Source organism: Rhinatrema bivittatum, chromosome 5 (genome assembly GCF_901001135.1).
Source record: "Rhinatrema bivittatum chromosome 5, aRhiBiv1.1, whole genome shotgun sequence".
Taxonomy (NCBI): Eukaryota; Metazoa; Chordata; class Amphibia; order Gymnophiona; family Rhinatrematidae; genus Rhinatrema; species Rhinatrema bivittatum.
In genome coordinates, this window is record NC_042619.1 from 11,749,956 (window position 1) to 11,766,003 (window position 16,048).

General features: G+C 39.7%; 1 protein-coding gene across 1 annotated transcript; it reads left to right on the forward strand.

Annotated features, from left to right (window-relative positions):
* The first annotated feature begins 10,313 nt into the window (after positions 1 to 10,313).
* On the forward strand, positions 10,314 to 11,279 carry LOC115091694 (olfactory receptor 52K1-like). Its single transcript, XM_029601854.1, has one exon. The coding sequence runs from the start codon at positions 10,314 to 10,316 to the stop codon at positions 11,277 to 11,279; it is 966 nt and encodes a 321-aa protein (XP_029457714.1).
* Positions 11,280 to 16,048: the final 4,769 nt, after the last annotated feature.

Here is a 16,048-nt window from a genome sequence, read left to right on the forward strand (position 1 = left end):
TGCCTGGTTCCAGTACCCGAGTCCTGCTGCAGTTCCTGCATGGGTCCAGTACCCGAGTCCTGCTACAGTTCCTGCCTGGTTCCAGAACCCGTACCCAGTTACAGTATCAGTACTGTCCTAGTCTGGTTCCAGTTACCTGTCCTGATCCACAACCCGCCTAAGTCCCGGTGGCCGGGCCCCTACGGGCTCCTCCCGGGGGGGCTTCTGCTTCCAAGGGTGAAGCCACCTAAGTCCCAGCGGTTGGGCTCCTACGGGCTTCTCCCGGGGGAGTCCCAGCTTCCAGGGTGAAGAGCATCTACGTCCCGCCTGAACATCTGCCTCCCGGCCCGCTGTTCATTAGAGACATTGTCCATCTCTTCCTAGTCTCCAGCAGGTCGGCCCAAGGGTCCACTAAACTGAGACTCCCACAACAAAAATCTTACATAATGGCAACATATAAATATTAAAAGAGTGGATGATAAAGATGATCCTTGCAGAACTCCGTGTTTTACTGTTAGTTGTTCGGACTCTGTTGTTAATTTTTATTTTGAATGATCAATTTGAAAGATATGAGTTGAACCATTGCAGGGTGAGATCTGTTAAACCTATTTCACTTAACCTGGTCAGTAATGTATTGTGGTTTACTGTATCAAATTCAGTCAAAATATATATAGATTAAAACAAATATAAGCACATATAGCAACATAAGAACATAAGATATGCCATTCTGGGTCAGGCCAAGGGTCCATCAAATGTGTATCCTGTTTCCAACAGTGGCCAATCCAAGTCACAAGTACTAGGGATGTGAATCGGGCTTCGGACGATTGAAAATATCATACGATATTTTCAAAATCGTCAGAAATCGGGGGCTCCCCCAAAACGATAGGAAAACCCCACGATATTGTTCGTGGGGGTTCTCTTATCGTTTTGGGGGAGGGCGGGAAAAACGGCACACAAAAATAACCCCTAAACCCACCCTGACCCTTTAAAACTAATCCCTTAGCTTCCCCCACCCTCCCGACCCCCCCAAAAACTTTTTACAGGTATCTGGTGGTCCAGTGGGGGTCCCGGGAGCGATCTCCCGCTCCCGGGCCGTCGACTGCCACCAATCAAAATGGCGCCGATGGCCCTTTGCCCTTACCATGTGACAGGGTATCCGTGCCATTAGCCGGCCCCTGTCATATGGTAGGAGCACTGGATGGCCCGCGCCATCTTTAAAAATGGCACGGGCCATATAAATCACAAGCTACAATTGCTTATTAATTATTGAATACAGGCAGCAGAACACCAGCACACAGCACTTCACTCAATATGTGCGACTTTGTTATTTTATTGCACCATTAACATAAATAAAAAAAAACAGTTCAATAGAATTATGCATAGACAAAAAAAGGACAATATGTATAACTTTCATCAACTAGTCTTTATTATGAAACTATACTGTGATGGACAGACTTCCTTATTACTAGGTATCCCTTAATTATGGACACTATACCAAATACTACTTTTAAGAATCTGCAACAGGACAACTATCTTTGAGTTCAAAATTCACTTTATCTCATATATATATTTGGCATTGTTAATATTTATTTCTACGTTAAATAGTTATACTGCTTATATTAAATAATATAATTCTTTATTTATTACCAGTTAAACTATTATTTTTATTTATCATTATGTTAAATTGTCTACCAGTTATACTGTTCCATATGTTCTACAGTTCCATGTAAAGCTCCGCTCTCTGTTGAGCAGTTCTGCGTTTTATGTAAACCGGAGTGATTTGTAGTCTCTACAAGAACTTTGGTATATAAAAATTAAAAAAATAAATAAATAAATGTTACCGAACTTTATGGCACTTTTTATAGATAGTATTAATATATACAACCCCCATAATTTTATATGTGCCTTTCTGTAAACCGTTGTGATGGTATATAACTTAATGACGGTATAGAAAAGATTTTAAATAAATAAGTAAATAAATAAATATTGTAATAGCAGTTTATGGATTTTTCCTCTAGGAACTTATCCAAACCTTTTTTAAACCCAATTACACTACCAGCTGTAACCACATCCTCTGGCAATGAATTCCAGAGCTTATCTATGCGCTGATTGAAAAAGAATTTTCTTTGATTTGTTTTAAATGAGCTACTTGCTAACTCCCTGGAGTTAAACAAGAAGAAATAGATGCCAGATGTCCTTAAATCTTTATTGTAGTGGAGACGAGTTACAAATGCCTGACTCTGGCTGAGTTTCACCACTTATTAGGTGGCTGCCTCAGGGGCTGTATACGTAAGATTTAGGATAGTCAAGTAGAGGTCATGTTAATTTAAACTGTTCTTAAGATAAAATATCGCCGATTGCGTCATCCACAGCAGGGGTATATTAAAGAGGCAATTTCATTTATATTAATCCAAAAATATCTCCAATCGGACGCAGCACAAAGAAAATAAAATCTAAGCGAGTGAAGTGAAACTACTACTGGTCACAGTGAAGCCTTTAAAGACCATTGGTACACTTAAATTTAGATGACAAGTATGATGGAAATTAAATCTTTAACGGATTTTTATACTATCCGTGAGAGATACAGAGGCATGTAATGGCAGCTGGTTATTGACTTAATCTAGACTGCTGCACTAATGTAAAGATATTAAAATTACCAGAAGATCTTCAGCTTTGCCATCAATAATCAAAATCATGTGTACCATATAGTCCCACCACTATCTTCCTCCCTAACCAGTTAAACCATAGCCAAAAGAGCAAAAATAAATGTATCTTAAATTATACAAAGAACAAACCTTAAAGTTATGAGAAAAAAAACTAATGAGCTCAGATACAAAGATTCTATAAGTGTAAAGACCACTTAAGGATTCGGGAAAAATCATAACCTTCAACTTTTATCAGAAAAAGATGTAATTCCTTCCAGAGAAAGTTCTAAGGGCAGCAATTCAATACACCCCCTGCTCTTCACTGACTTCTTCCTACCTCGATCTTAAGAGCCATCCATAATATCACTTGACTAGACCTAAGGGCAGTTCTTAGTATACATCATCTGGCTTTCTTCCCTAAACAAACTGGGCCTGATCTTAAAAATTATGGTGAGCAATTTAAATATTTCACGAGACTTTACAGCAGGTTGCCATCTAGATCTTTTAAGAGTCATCTTTGCAGCTACATTTTGGACCATCTGACGTTTTTGACTTATAGCAGTTGGCAGGTAGGGTGCATCTGTTAAATCATTTTTAAATTCCTCCAAAGCCTTTCTAGCTGCAGTGGTGGCCATGTGGGGCTCCATTGACAAAGACAAGTCCAACATCACCCCAAGGCTTCTAACCTCCATAACTGGAGAAACGGTGAATCCTACTGAAGCGCAAACAGCAGACAGTGACTGTACCTGAACATTTCATTTTTTTGCTGATCATTTTGAGTCAGCTCTGTCACAGCCAGTAGGAAATAGCCTTCAGAGAGACATTCAGCTGGGTCATGGTAGCACCCGCACCCTTCCCCATCAGAACCTATATCTGCACATCATCACCAAACAAATAATCTACTCGAGTAAAACTGCAAAGAGGTTCCTCAAGCGGTGGATTCATAAAAAATATTAAAAAGGAGCAGTGATGAGGCTGAGCTCCGGATTTATGTGACTTTCACTGCTTAAGCTTGGCTAGTTTACCCTCAGAGAGGCTAAAGGTAAGGGTGTTCTTCCACACCTCATTTTCTCGTAGCCGCATTAAAATGAGACATTCTTGGTGGGTTTATTTATGTTATTTATTTATTTTTAAATGATTCGATTCTGCCTATATCAAGCAATGCGTGCTTGGGGAGTAGGAGGAGGAATACAGCACACCTAGATTTTATTTTCAGATCTAGGTGCACTGTTCTTCCTCCCACGTAAGTAGCAGGAAATTTTTACCTACGTAAGTTTTAGGCAGATTTCATGTGTGGATGCTGTCCGGGTAGCTTCCCTTTGAAAATTCACTGCAAAGTACAAAACTATCAGCTGACATTGTCTCCATTAGACTCTATGAAGCTGAATAATTTACTTAGGAGCATGACTGTCATTCATCAAGGATATTGCCATTGTATAAATAAATAATTGACTGAAAGATAAATAGCATTTATACAGGTATTGACTGATTTCTCATGTTGTTAACCTAGCACAATGGATAAAAGAATTCCAAGTTGAGGTTCTACTGTTTGTCATAATACAGTGCTTGGGCTGGAATTAGAGCTTAGTACCATTACAAAAACACAGCTAGGCCTAGTCAGGTTGGGATAATCAATCTTCTTATAATTTTTGCCAGCATCAAACTATCTGATCTACATCATGATGGCAGCTAACTTCTGGGGGGGAGAAAGTCTGTTCAGAAACCTTAAAGGTGAATTTTAAAAAGTCCTACATGCGCCAAAGCTGGGAGATACTCGCAGAAGTCAGGCCGGCACGTGCCACAAGGATTTTAAAAGGTGCGCAGGTGTGCATGTATCTCCTGGTATGCGCCCAAAAAAATGTTCAAAAAAAGGGGCGTGGCATGCGCACGGTCTAGGCGGGGCATAGGCATTCCTGATTTTGTCAATGAATCCAACCTGTAAGTATCTACACAGATAAAAGTGCACCAGGGTTCCCTACTGCATAACTTTACTTCTGCTATGGATTGAATGTAAGTCCTGAAACAAAGAAAATGAGGCTAGGTTAGCAGAATTTTAAGGGTTTGGGATAAAAGGGTAAAAGGGAAGCTATTTTACTCAGGGAACAAAGTGGGAATGAACAGGGGAAACTGGTATTTGCATCGCCTTGCATATCTACTAAAATTCCCCCACTTAGACGACAGTGGAGGCATTTGTGTGCACATGCATGTGTCCATATAAAATAATGCACAAATGTATGCCATGCAGACTATTTCATAACATGCACACAAATAGATGTGAATGTTATAAAATGGTAGCATACATTTGTGAGAGCCTGCATACGTGCATACATGTGCGCCCATGTGCACATGTATGCATACGTGTGCATACATGTGCGCCCATGTGCATACATGTGCATACATGTGCATACATGTGCATACTAAGATAGGGAGGATAACTTTCATGAAAGTTATCCTCCCTATCTTAGTATATATACAGCCACTTCAAGGATATTAGGCAAAAAGTGAGCATCTGCAAGAGTTCCATTTATGAACATGCTTATCACGAAAATGGAACAGAGGACAACAAAGAAAACCACTGAGCCTTAAACAGTCCAAGACCAAAACATGATTCAGATATTATGGGTAAGCTCCCATAATATCCCAACAGCAGCTGGCTTGGGAACAAACATTTTATCTGAAAGAGTATACAACCGATTTACATTAACCGGTTTTAGTCCTCTCATGATTCTATAGACCTCTATCATATCCTCCCTCAGCCATCTTCTCCAAGTTGAATAGTCGTAACCTCCTTAGCCTTTCCTCATAAGGGAGCTTTTCCATACCCTTTATCATTTTGGTCACCCTTCTCTGTTCCTTTTCTAGTACATCTATATCTTTTTTGAGAAATGCCGACCAGAATTGAATATAGTACTCAAGTTGCGGTCTCACCATGGACGATACAGAAACATTATGACATTCTCTGTTTTAATCACCATTCCCTTCCTAATAATTCATAACACTGAGCTGATGATTTGAATGTATTGTCCACTATGATGCCTACATCTTTTTCCTGGGTGGTAACTCCTAACATAAAACCTAACATCATGTAACTACAGCATGGGTTGTTTTTCCCTATATGCATCATCTTGCACTTGTCCACATTAAATTTCATCTGCCATTTGGACCCCAATCTTCAAAGTTTCAAAAGGTTGTCCTGAAATTTATCACTATCCATTTGTGATTTAATTACTCTGAATAATTTTGTGTCATCTGCAAATTTGATCACCTCACTCATCATTCCCCTTTCCAGATCATTTATAAAAATATTAAAAAGCATCAATTCAAGTACAGATCACTAAGGTACTCCACTGTTTATCTCTCTCCACTATGAAAACTGACCATTTAATCCTACTCTCTGTTTCCTATCTTTTAACCAATTTGCAGTCCACAATAGGATATCTATCCCATGATTCTTAATTTTCTTAAAAACCTCTCATGGGGGACTTTGTCAAACACCTTCTGAAAATCCATATATATTACATCTACCAGTTCACCTTTATTCCATATGTTCATTAACCCCTTCAAAAAATGAAGCAAATTTGTGAGGCAAGACTTCCCTTGGTAAATCCATGCTTGCTTTGTCCCATTAAATTGTCGTTGTTGATTGATTCTTATGTAATTTTATTATATATGTTTTCTTGTACCCCTCTCTTAACATAGAAAGGTTGGGTAATAAATGTTTTTAAATCAATCAATCAATCAATCAATAAATATGTTTTGTGATTTTGCTTTTTAGAATAATGCAACCCCCTTTTCCTCAGGGTCATTTTCGGGTGCTGCAGAGGAGAGTTACTTTCTACAGCCCCAGTAAAAGTAAAATTCCTGCAGGGATCACCAACGGGGACCAGATCAGTCTCTGGGAGCCCCAAGGGAAGACTCAACACAATTTACAATGACCAAAGTCCACCCCAGTTCTTGGTTCCAAAAGTTGAAGTTTATTAGGAAAATCCAAAAAGCAGAAAGCAAATCAGAAGAATCTGGCAGTAAGTGCCAGGATACAGTTCAACAAGAGATTACCAAAAATCCATAAATGTTCACTCTTCTTGAGCAGGAGGAATCTCACTCACACAAAGCTTCAACCCCAATTCCACAGGGCAGTGTCATTCCAAAAATAGTTGAAAGTACTGAAGATTCGTACTTGTGTTTGTCGGTCCATGCCTAGGGATGCGGCCATTTTATAACATACATGAGTGTATGCATACATGTTATAAAATAGTCTGACCGTGCACACATGTGCGTGCAGTTTTAAGTGGATGCATGCCTATGTACACAAATGCCACTTCTAACACGTACAGTAGGTGGGGGGATTTTAAAGACACACTTGCTGACACAGTTACCAGTTTTACCAATTCATTCTCAGTTCGACCAGGTAAGGGATAGGACTTCCAAACCACCCTAGTTTAATAGCCTCCCTTCTCCTCTGTTAGCCCTGACAATTAAAAAGTCCCACTGATCTATTTATCTTTATTTTATTACTTGCACGTCATCCATAGCAAAAATAAAGTTACGCAGCAGGGGACCTCGGCGTTTGTCTGTGTGCATAAGTATTTAAGAGAAGATTTCAATGTGAAATCCAGGAATGTCCATGCCCGCACCCTGCCCCTTTTCTGGAACTTTTCACGTGTGCATGTAGCAATAAATACGTGCGTACATGGGCGGCTTTTAAAATCCACTCGGTGCACGTCCGCCCGACTTGTGCAAGTATCTCCAGGTTTTGGTGTGCCAGCTTTATAAAACTTACATTTAAGAGAGCAGAAATTCTCCATATCAAACTCCTGACTCACCCTGGAGAGCGGGACCTAGCCAGAAATCTAGAAACATCTTAGTGACTCTAGATAGGTTTACAATAGTTTCCACGATTTTTCACAGTACTGAAATCAAACTCACCAATTTATAGTTTTCTGTATCATCACTGGAGCCTTTTTTAAGTACTGGGCCACCTTCCAGTCTTCAGGTACAATGGACAATTTTAAAGACAGGACAAAAATTACTAGTAATAGATCTGAAATTTCATTTTTGAGTACTTTCAGAACCCTGGGGTGTATACCATCCAGACCTAGGGATTTGCCCCAGTATAATCATTGGTACCTCTAGATGCTTTAATATTTTACTTCATTTTTCATTTTTTATTACACATAAAATGTTGAAAAGGCGTTTGACAAAGTTCCTCATGAGAGGCTTCTTGGAAAAGTAAAAAGTCATGGGATAGTTGGAGATGTCCTTTCGTGGATTACAAACTGGTTAAAAGACAGGAAACAGAGAGTAGGATTAAATGGTCAATTTTCTCAGTGGAAAAGAGTAAAGAGTGGAGTGCCTCAGGGATCTGTACTTGGACTGGTGCTTTTCAATATATTTATAAATGATCTAGAAAGAAATACAAAGAGTGAGGTAATCAAATTTGCAGATGATACAAAACTGTTCAGAGTAGTTAAATCATAAGCAGACTGTGATAAATTGCAGTAAAACCTTGTGAGGTGGAAAATTGGGCATCAAAATGGCAGATGAAATTTAATGTGGATAAGTGCAAGGTGATGCATATAGGGAAAAATAACCCGTGCTATAATTACACAATGTTAGGGTCCATATTAGGTGCTACCACCCAAGAAAGAGATCTAGGCGTCATAGTGGATAAAACATTTGAAATATGCTGTGGAAGTCAAAAAAGCAAACAGAATGTTGGGAATTATTAGAAAGAGAATGGTGAACAAAACGGAAAATGTCATAATGCTTCTGTATCGCTCCATGGTGAGACCGCACCTTGAATGCTGTGTACAATTCTGGTCGCCGCATCTCAAAAACGATATAATTGTGATGGAGAAGGTACAGAGAAGGGTGACCAAAATGATAAGGGGAATGGAACAGCTCCCCTATGAGGAAAGACTAAAGAGGTTAGGACTTTTCAGCTTGGAGAAGAGACGGCTGAGGGGGGATATGATAGAGGTTTTAAAATCATGAGAGGTCTAGAACAGGTAGATGTGAATCGGTTATTTACTCTTTCAGATAACAGAAAGACTAGGGGGCACTCCATGAAGTTAGGATGTGGCACATTTAAAACTAATCGTAGAAAGTTCGTTTTCACTCAACGCACAATTAAACTCTGGAATTTATTGCCAGAGGATGTGGTTAGTGCAGTTAGTATAGCTGTGTTTAAAAAAGTATTGGATAAGTTCTTGGAGAAGTCCATTACCTGCTATTAATTAAGTTGACTTAGAAAATAGCCACTGCTATTACTAGCAACAGTAACGGGAATAGACTTAGTTTTTGGGTACTTGCCAGGTTCTTATGGCCTGGATTGGCCACTGTTGGAGACAGGATGCTGAGCTTGATGGACCCTTGGTCTGACCCAGTATGGCATGTTCTTATGTTCTTATGTTCTTAAATTAGCTTCTGTGTTGATAAATCAGCTTTGGCTTGAAATGTCCACAACATGGTCCATGTTTCAGTATTCATTTCCTGCATTAAAAGGACATTATTGTGTGGCATTCCTCTGGGCAGTATTTTTTTAAGAAGCAGATAAGACCACCATATTAATGCAGTTCTCACCCAACCAGAAATATGCACGTGTTTAAACACCGATTCGAAATTAATATTGAATGAAACAAACTTTATGCTATGGAAATCATGATCAAATTTTAGGGTTAATTTTAAGATGTATTTTACATTTTAAATTAGAGTATATCAATCCGCTTCAAATTTAAACCTGTAGGGTAAAGAGTGTTCTGCATGATTTATTGTTTTTATGAGTATGAGTGTGATCTGAGTTAATGGTTTTAATTGTTAAGTTCTCACATATTGCATAAAGCTTTATATTGGATTACATGTTTCCTTTTAACTTTTTCACATATGTAATGATTCAATAAATGTTTGAATATTAATAATTTTTGCTGTGTATATATTTGTCCTGTATGATAGATATATGATATAGACAATAGTTGTAAATAATGAGAGATGAGTAGCTGGGTCCTTATAATGATGATTTAGTATAGCATTTAGGTACCCTGTATTGATACCTTCAATTGCTATTATGAATTGCTAAATGCACCTAAAGAATCAACTCCCCTGTGTCTAGGACATATTGATTGCTTATATAAAGAGCAAGTTAACCTCCCCCAGGTGAATCTAATTGAGCAGCAAACTTAGATTTGTCAGGATATTTAGAACAGACTCAGGAGGAATTTAAGGAGAGAGGTACATTGCTGGTTCGTTTTGTTTTGGATCCAGATAAGCAATGGACTCTTAGATCATTTTTTTCACTTAAAAGATAGGGACAGTAACTTTAAAATGTGCGCTTGGGCCCACATATACGCGTGTATGTCACCAAGCACCCAGGGCTACAGCTATTTTATAACATCTGCTCACAAACGCACATAATTTTAGCCAGATATATTCAACTACAAAGCTACACAAATGAATCGCACTGAATATCCCGGCTAAGATTCCCCACTAACTTTACCTGTGCAATTTTCTTCTCTGTGTTTCACTCCCTATTGCCCTCTTGAAGAAATCATTCCTAAAAAGTGAATCAAGATATCCAGAATAAAGTAAAAATATACTGAATGAATCCTTTATTGAGTTTATTGAATTATTATCATTCTTACTTATTTAGAAAACAATTTTTTGGATTACTAAAAGGAATTTCAATCCAACAATATGTTGGATTTCAACAAGACATATTTCTGTCCTTCGACATTCATCTTGGTTGGAATCCCTGGACTGGAAGCTGAGCACATCTGGATCTCTATTCCCTTCTGCATAGTGTATATCACAGCCCTTCTGGGAAACAGCGTCATTCTGTATGTTATTAAAATGGACCAAACCCTCCATGAGCCCATGTACATCTTGCTTTCAATGCTTGCTTTCAATGATATTGGACTCGCTAGCACCATCATGCCTAAACTGTTAGGCATATTTTGGTTCAATTCTCATGAAATTAATTACGCTGCCTGTCTGAGCCAGATGTTTTTTATACATTCTCTTTCAGCTGTGGCATCAGGGATCCTTGCAGCCATGGCCTATGACCGATATGTGGCCATCTGTTACCCACTGAGATATGCCTCCATCCTAACAAATAAACTAATAACAAAATTAGGAATAGCAATCCTGATTCGAGCTGTAACAATGGAAATCTTTCTCCCTTTTCTGGTTCGAAGGTTTCTCTACTTTAAATCCATTGTAATCTCACACTCCTATTGTGAACAGATGGCAGTAGTGAAACTGGCCTATGGAGACACCAGACCCAACAATGCATATGGATTATTTGCATCTGCTTTTATTGGACTTTCTGATCTGATGGCCATTGCCTGGTCTTATGCCATGATTCTGAAGGCTGTGTTTCAAATTGGATCCAAAGATGCTCGTCTGAAGGCTCTCGGCACCTGCGGAGCCCACTTTTGTGTTATATTAATTGCTTATGTTCTTGCTTTCTTTTCTTTTTTATCACACAGGTTTGGACAAGAAAACATCCCTGCTCATGTTCATGTCTTCTTAGCCAACACCTATGTCCTTCTCCCAGCCATGTTAAATCCCTTTGTTTATGGTGCAAACAGCAAACAGATTCGTGAAAGTGTGCTGAGAATGTTCCAGCAAAGAAAGGGCCACGTTCCAACATTGCGATGACCTCTGTTAGATTCGCAGAGGTCAATATTTACAAAGCCAATGAACTGGGTAAAGTTATGCTTGCCAGTTTATCTGGATATTCAGTGGGACTTACCTGGATAAGTCTACTGCCTGAATATACCCAAATCAATTTGCTTGTATAACTTTACCCAGATAACTTTGGGACAGGTATTTTTCTGACTAAACTTATATGTTAAAATATACTTATATATTAAACTTATATGACTAAACTTATATGCTAAAAGAGCTACACTGGCTCCCCATAGCAAAAAGAATCGAATACAAAACACTATCAATGATTCACAACTCTATCCACCACAATGACCACGATTGCCTCAACTCCCTTCTACAAATTCACCACAATCAACGCAACACAAGATCTACCAATAAAGCACGTCTAGAAATCCCTCCACTCACCTCAGCCAAATTAACTACCACCAGAAAAAGATCCTTTTCAATAGCCAGACCTATCCTCTGGAACACTCTTCCTTCCAGTCTCAGACTACAAAACAACACCAAACTGTTCAAAAAACTACTCAAAACATGGCTCTTCAAGCAAGTTTACAAAGACGGAATAGGTTAAACCAATGACTATGAAAATTACATACATCCCCCTCCTCCACTTGCCCTAACCACCACTTCCCCCTCCTCTTTTCTTTTCTTTTATCTCCTCCTCCAGACCCATCCTCCCCTCTTCCCCTCAGCTCTTCCCCCTACCCCGTACTTATCCAATCATCTCACTACCTGATCATCTTAACCTTCATATCACTTGATAATATATCTCTAACCCACCGTCTGTATTGCTCCCAAGAGCTATTACTTATCCTTGTCTATTTTCTGATTTAATTATAAACATGGTAAAGTATGTCTATGTCTTTTAACAGTTCTGACATATTTAGACCTTTAACAGGTTTTTATATATATTCATTATAACTTTAACTCTGTTTAAACTGTTCATCTGATTTCAATGTATAGCGTTGTTATAAATGTAAACCGGAGTGAAGGCCCCTGCCAATACTTCGGTATATAAAAGACGTATAAATAAAATAAAATAAATATGTATAACTTTAGCCTAACAGTGCACTGTATACGTGAGCAACAGCTGAGTTTATCTCTGCCCCGGTATGCCTCTAGTGCTAACATTTTTTTTATCTAAATACATTTTTTGCACACAAAATGTATCCATTCAGTGGTGGGAAATATTCAAATCTTGGCTTTTGATAGGCTAAGTCCAAAAATCAGCCAGACAGTCTTTGACTATCAACATGATAGAGAACAGAAAAAACGTGTCGGGTCCTTCCAGCTTGATCAATTGTGTACAACCCCCCAATGGGGAGATATGTAGATTGCCAGGGAAAGTGAGTCACACCAGAAAGTAGCGAGGTCAATAGTCAAAGGCTTTATTGACCTAACCTTTGGATTTAGTCGGACAAACACCAGGATTTAAATATTTCCCCCTGCCAAGCAGAAAACATTTTGGGTGCACAATTCACACAAGAGCATTTTCTTGTGTGCATAAGAGGATTTTCTTGTGTGCACACAAGGTAGTGGCACACCACTCTTCATGAGGAACACAAATAGACTAATATCTTTTGCATGGTGCTTGGAATGAAAGACTGAGACACCATGGGGAAAATTTTAAAAGCTCTATGCACGTAAATCCAGATGGATTTACGCGCTTAGGGGGGTTATGCACGCCAGGCCTATTTTCAAAAGGCCCGGCGACGCGCATAAAGTTCTGGGATGCATGTAAGTCCTGGGGCTTGCAAAAAGGGGCGGGGCAAGGGCAGGGAGTAGGCAAGACGGGGAGATCTGGAGGCAGGGCGAGGGCGAGGGCGGGGCCAGAGGCCTCTGACAGAGCAGCCATTGCAGCTCTGTCGGAGGATCGTGTGCCGGCAGTCGGCCGGTGTGCGCAACTTGTGCCTGCCTAGAGGCAGGCGCAAAAGGTAAGACAAAGGACAGGGAGGGGGTTAGAGTAGGGCTAGAGGGGGGAAAGGCTAGGGGAAGGGGTGGGAAGGTTAGGGTAGGGGAAAGGGAAGTTCCCTTCCAGGCCGCTCCAATGTTGGAGCAGCCTGGGAGGGAATGGAAGAAGGCAGCGTAGTTCAGCGCACGCAAGGTGCACAATTGTGCACCCCCTTGGTGCGCTGACCCTGGATTTTATAACATGCGCATTAGAGATGTGAATTGGAACCGTAATCGGTTCCGATTCTGGTTCTGATTCACATCGTGAATTTTTTTTCGTGCGGCCCGATCGGGTTTTTTTTATCGGACCCGATATCTATATATATAAATATATATATATATATATATATATATATATCTCCGATATCAGATATCTAAACTATATTGACTTTTAAAGAAAAACTGTAAGTAAATAAGAACCCTATACGTGGTACAGTATACATTTTTTTAAGATAAAATATAGTTTAGATATCAGTTATGTTTTTAAAGATATGTGCTTTAAATTCTTGAAACCACAAGGTGGATAATCACAAGAAGATCCCTCCGAGGTCCCTGAAGCAGACAAATAGTTGTCGAAACATGGCTGATGTCGGGCACATGACCTCGACCCCAGAGATGCGGCAGGAGTTCATCTGGAACTAAAAGAGACTGATAAGCACATACAAAAAGAAGCGCGAACCCTTAGGGTCGGGCTGACCGCCAGGGAGAGGACTCCTCATAAATAACACATAGAGTACATGGAGCTAAAAGTAAATTAAAAAAGAAAAAATATATGGAATAAAGAATTTGAAGAATAAAGACGGGAGCTATTTAAATAGATAATCATAAAGCTGTTGTCTCGTATATAGCAACCGCATATTACCACACATTAGAGAGCTCCCTTGATGGTTGGTTGTTAATGATCAACCAGAATAACAACAAAACACTCTGCTACTTTTGAATTGACATCGGACGATTACTCTAGCAGCAGCAGCGATGAACCAGTCTCCGTGCAGAATCACATAAGGAAAGTTCCGAGAAGGCTCCGAGTGCAAGACTGGACCGAATCGGCAACCCGCTCTCAAATGCAGCGAGTTCAGCGATTGGAAATGTCTCCACTTTTCCGTTGACTGCATCAGATGAAAATAATCCTTCGTTTCTTCTATAGGGTTAAACTGATTTTTTTCGCAATTGACAAATACGGCTTTTTTATTTATCTCACATGCAACTGTTATGGTTTTTCCTTTCGTCGTACCCAAATCCAGCTGGGTTCCACTGTGTCAAAGTGATCCATCCATTACTACATATTTTATGTTGTGTGTGTTTTGTCTTTTTAATGTACATGTAAAATTGTAAGCTGCCCAGAACAGATGTCCAGTAATTGGGCAGGATAGAAATTACTGTACATAAATAAATAAATAAATAAATAAATAAATAAAATACGTCTGGTTTTACATGGTTTACAACAGATTGAGTCCTCATATAATAAAGTACATTCAAATTTCACTCACCTAGAAAAAGAAGCTTTACAATGTAAGCAATCAAGATGAGTTGCTAGTTAAAGGGGGAGGCATTGTTGTTCAAACTCATGAGCAATACTATTCAGAGATACACCATCAACTCTCCAATAGATTGAATTATAGGTGTTTTCATACAGCTGCAACAACGTATTAAAGAATTATCTAATGAAGCACAACAGTTTTGTTTTTTAATATCAGGAGAAGCACGCTATTGATGGTTAACCATCCTAGGATTGCAAGCATTTATATGGTTCCTAAAATTCACAAGTCCTTAAAAGCGCTTCCCGGATGTCTAGTCTTCTCTGCCAAGGGGACTGGTCTTAGAAACTTCATCAGTATTTTTTGACATTTTTTGAAACCGTTTATACTAGAGATGTGCAGACCAAAAGTTTATGTTCATAAGTCCATAAGTCGAAAGGGGGGGTCAATTTTGGTCAATATGGACATATGGAGAATTCCATAAGTTGAGTCTATGTCCATACGTGCAAATAAAAATTTAAACCCCCCACCCTCCTTAATCCCCCCCCCAAGACTTACCAAAACTCCCTGGTGGTACAGCAGGGAGTCAGGACGCCATTTCTGAACTCCTTTGCGAGGAGCACGTGACGTCGGCGTCACGTCGGAGTGACGCGGCGTCACGTGATTCCCCGTGCGTTCGCTCCGGGACCTTCGTTGCACCCAAAAGGAACTTTTGGCCAGCTTGGGGGGGCCTCCTGACCCCCCCAAGCTGGCCAAAAGTTCCTTTTGGGTGCAACGAGGGTCCCGGAGCGAATGCGTGGGGAATCACGTGACGCCGACGTCACGTGCTCCTCGCAAAGGAGTTCAGAAATGGCGTCCTGACTCCCTGCTGTACCACCAGGGAGTTTTGGTAAGTCTTGGGGGGGGATTAAGGAGGGTGAGGGGTTTAAATTTTTATTTAGGATCAACAATCGCGATTTCCAATGTATTCAACATAGCTATGTTGAATAAGTTGGAAATCCGATCGTTTTCGCCTCATCACTTTTTTAAGTTAAAAAAAAAAATAAGTTGCGTTTTACATTTAAGTTCAAAACGAATGCACACCCCTAGTTTATACTATGATCTAAATCTTATGTACAAGACACTTCTCAAATGTTATCTATATTGCAGGCATATCATGCTGTTTCAGAAGATAGTTTATTGGTCACTCTTGACAGTGAGTCCTTATATACCAATATTCCCCAAGATGCAGCACTAGAGCTTATTAAGGAAACATTGAAAACATAAACAGGTCAATGCAATATGGCACGCATTAAACAGGCGCACATGACTGAGCGCCTGTTCCCTTAA

Excerpts from the sequence above, each read along its gene's own strand:
- LOC115091694 (XM_029601854.1), top strand. The coding sequence starts at position 10,314 with ATGTTGGATTTCAACAAGACATATTTCTGTCCTTCGACATTCATCTTG.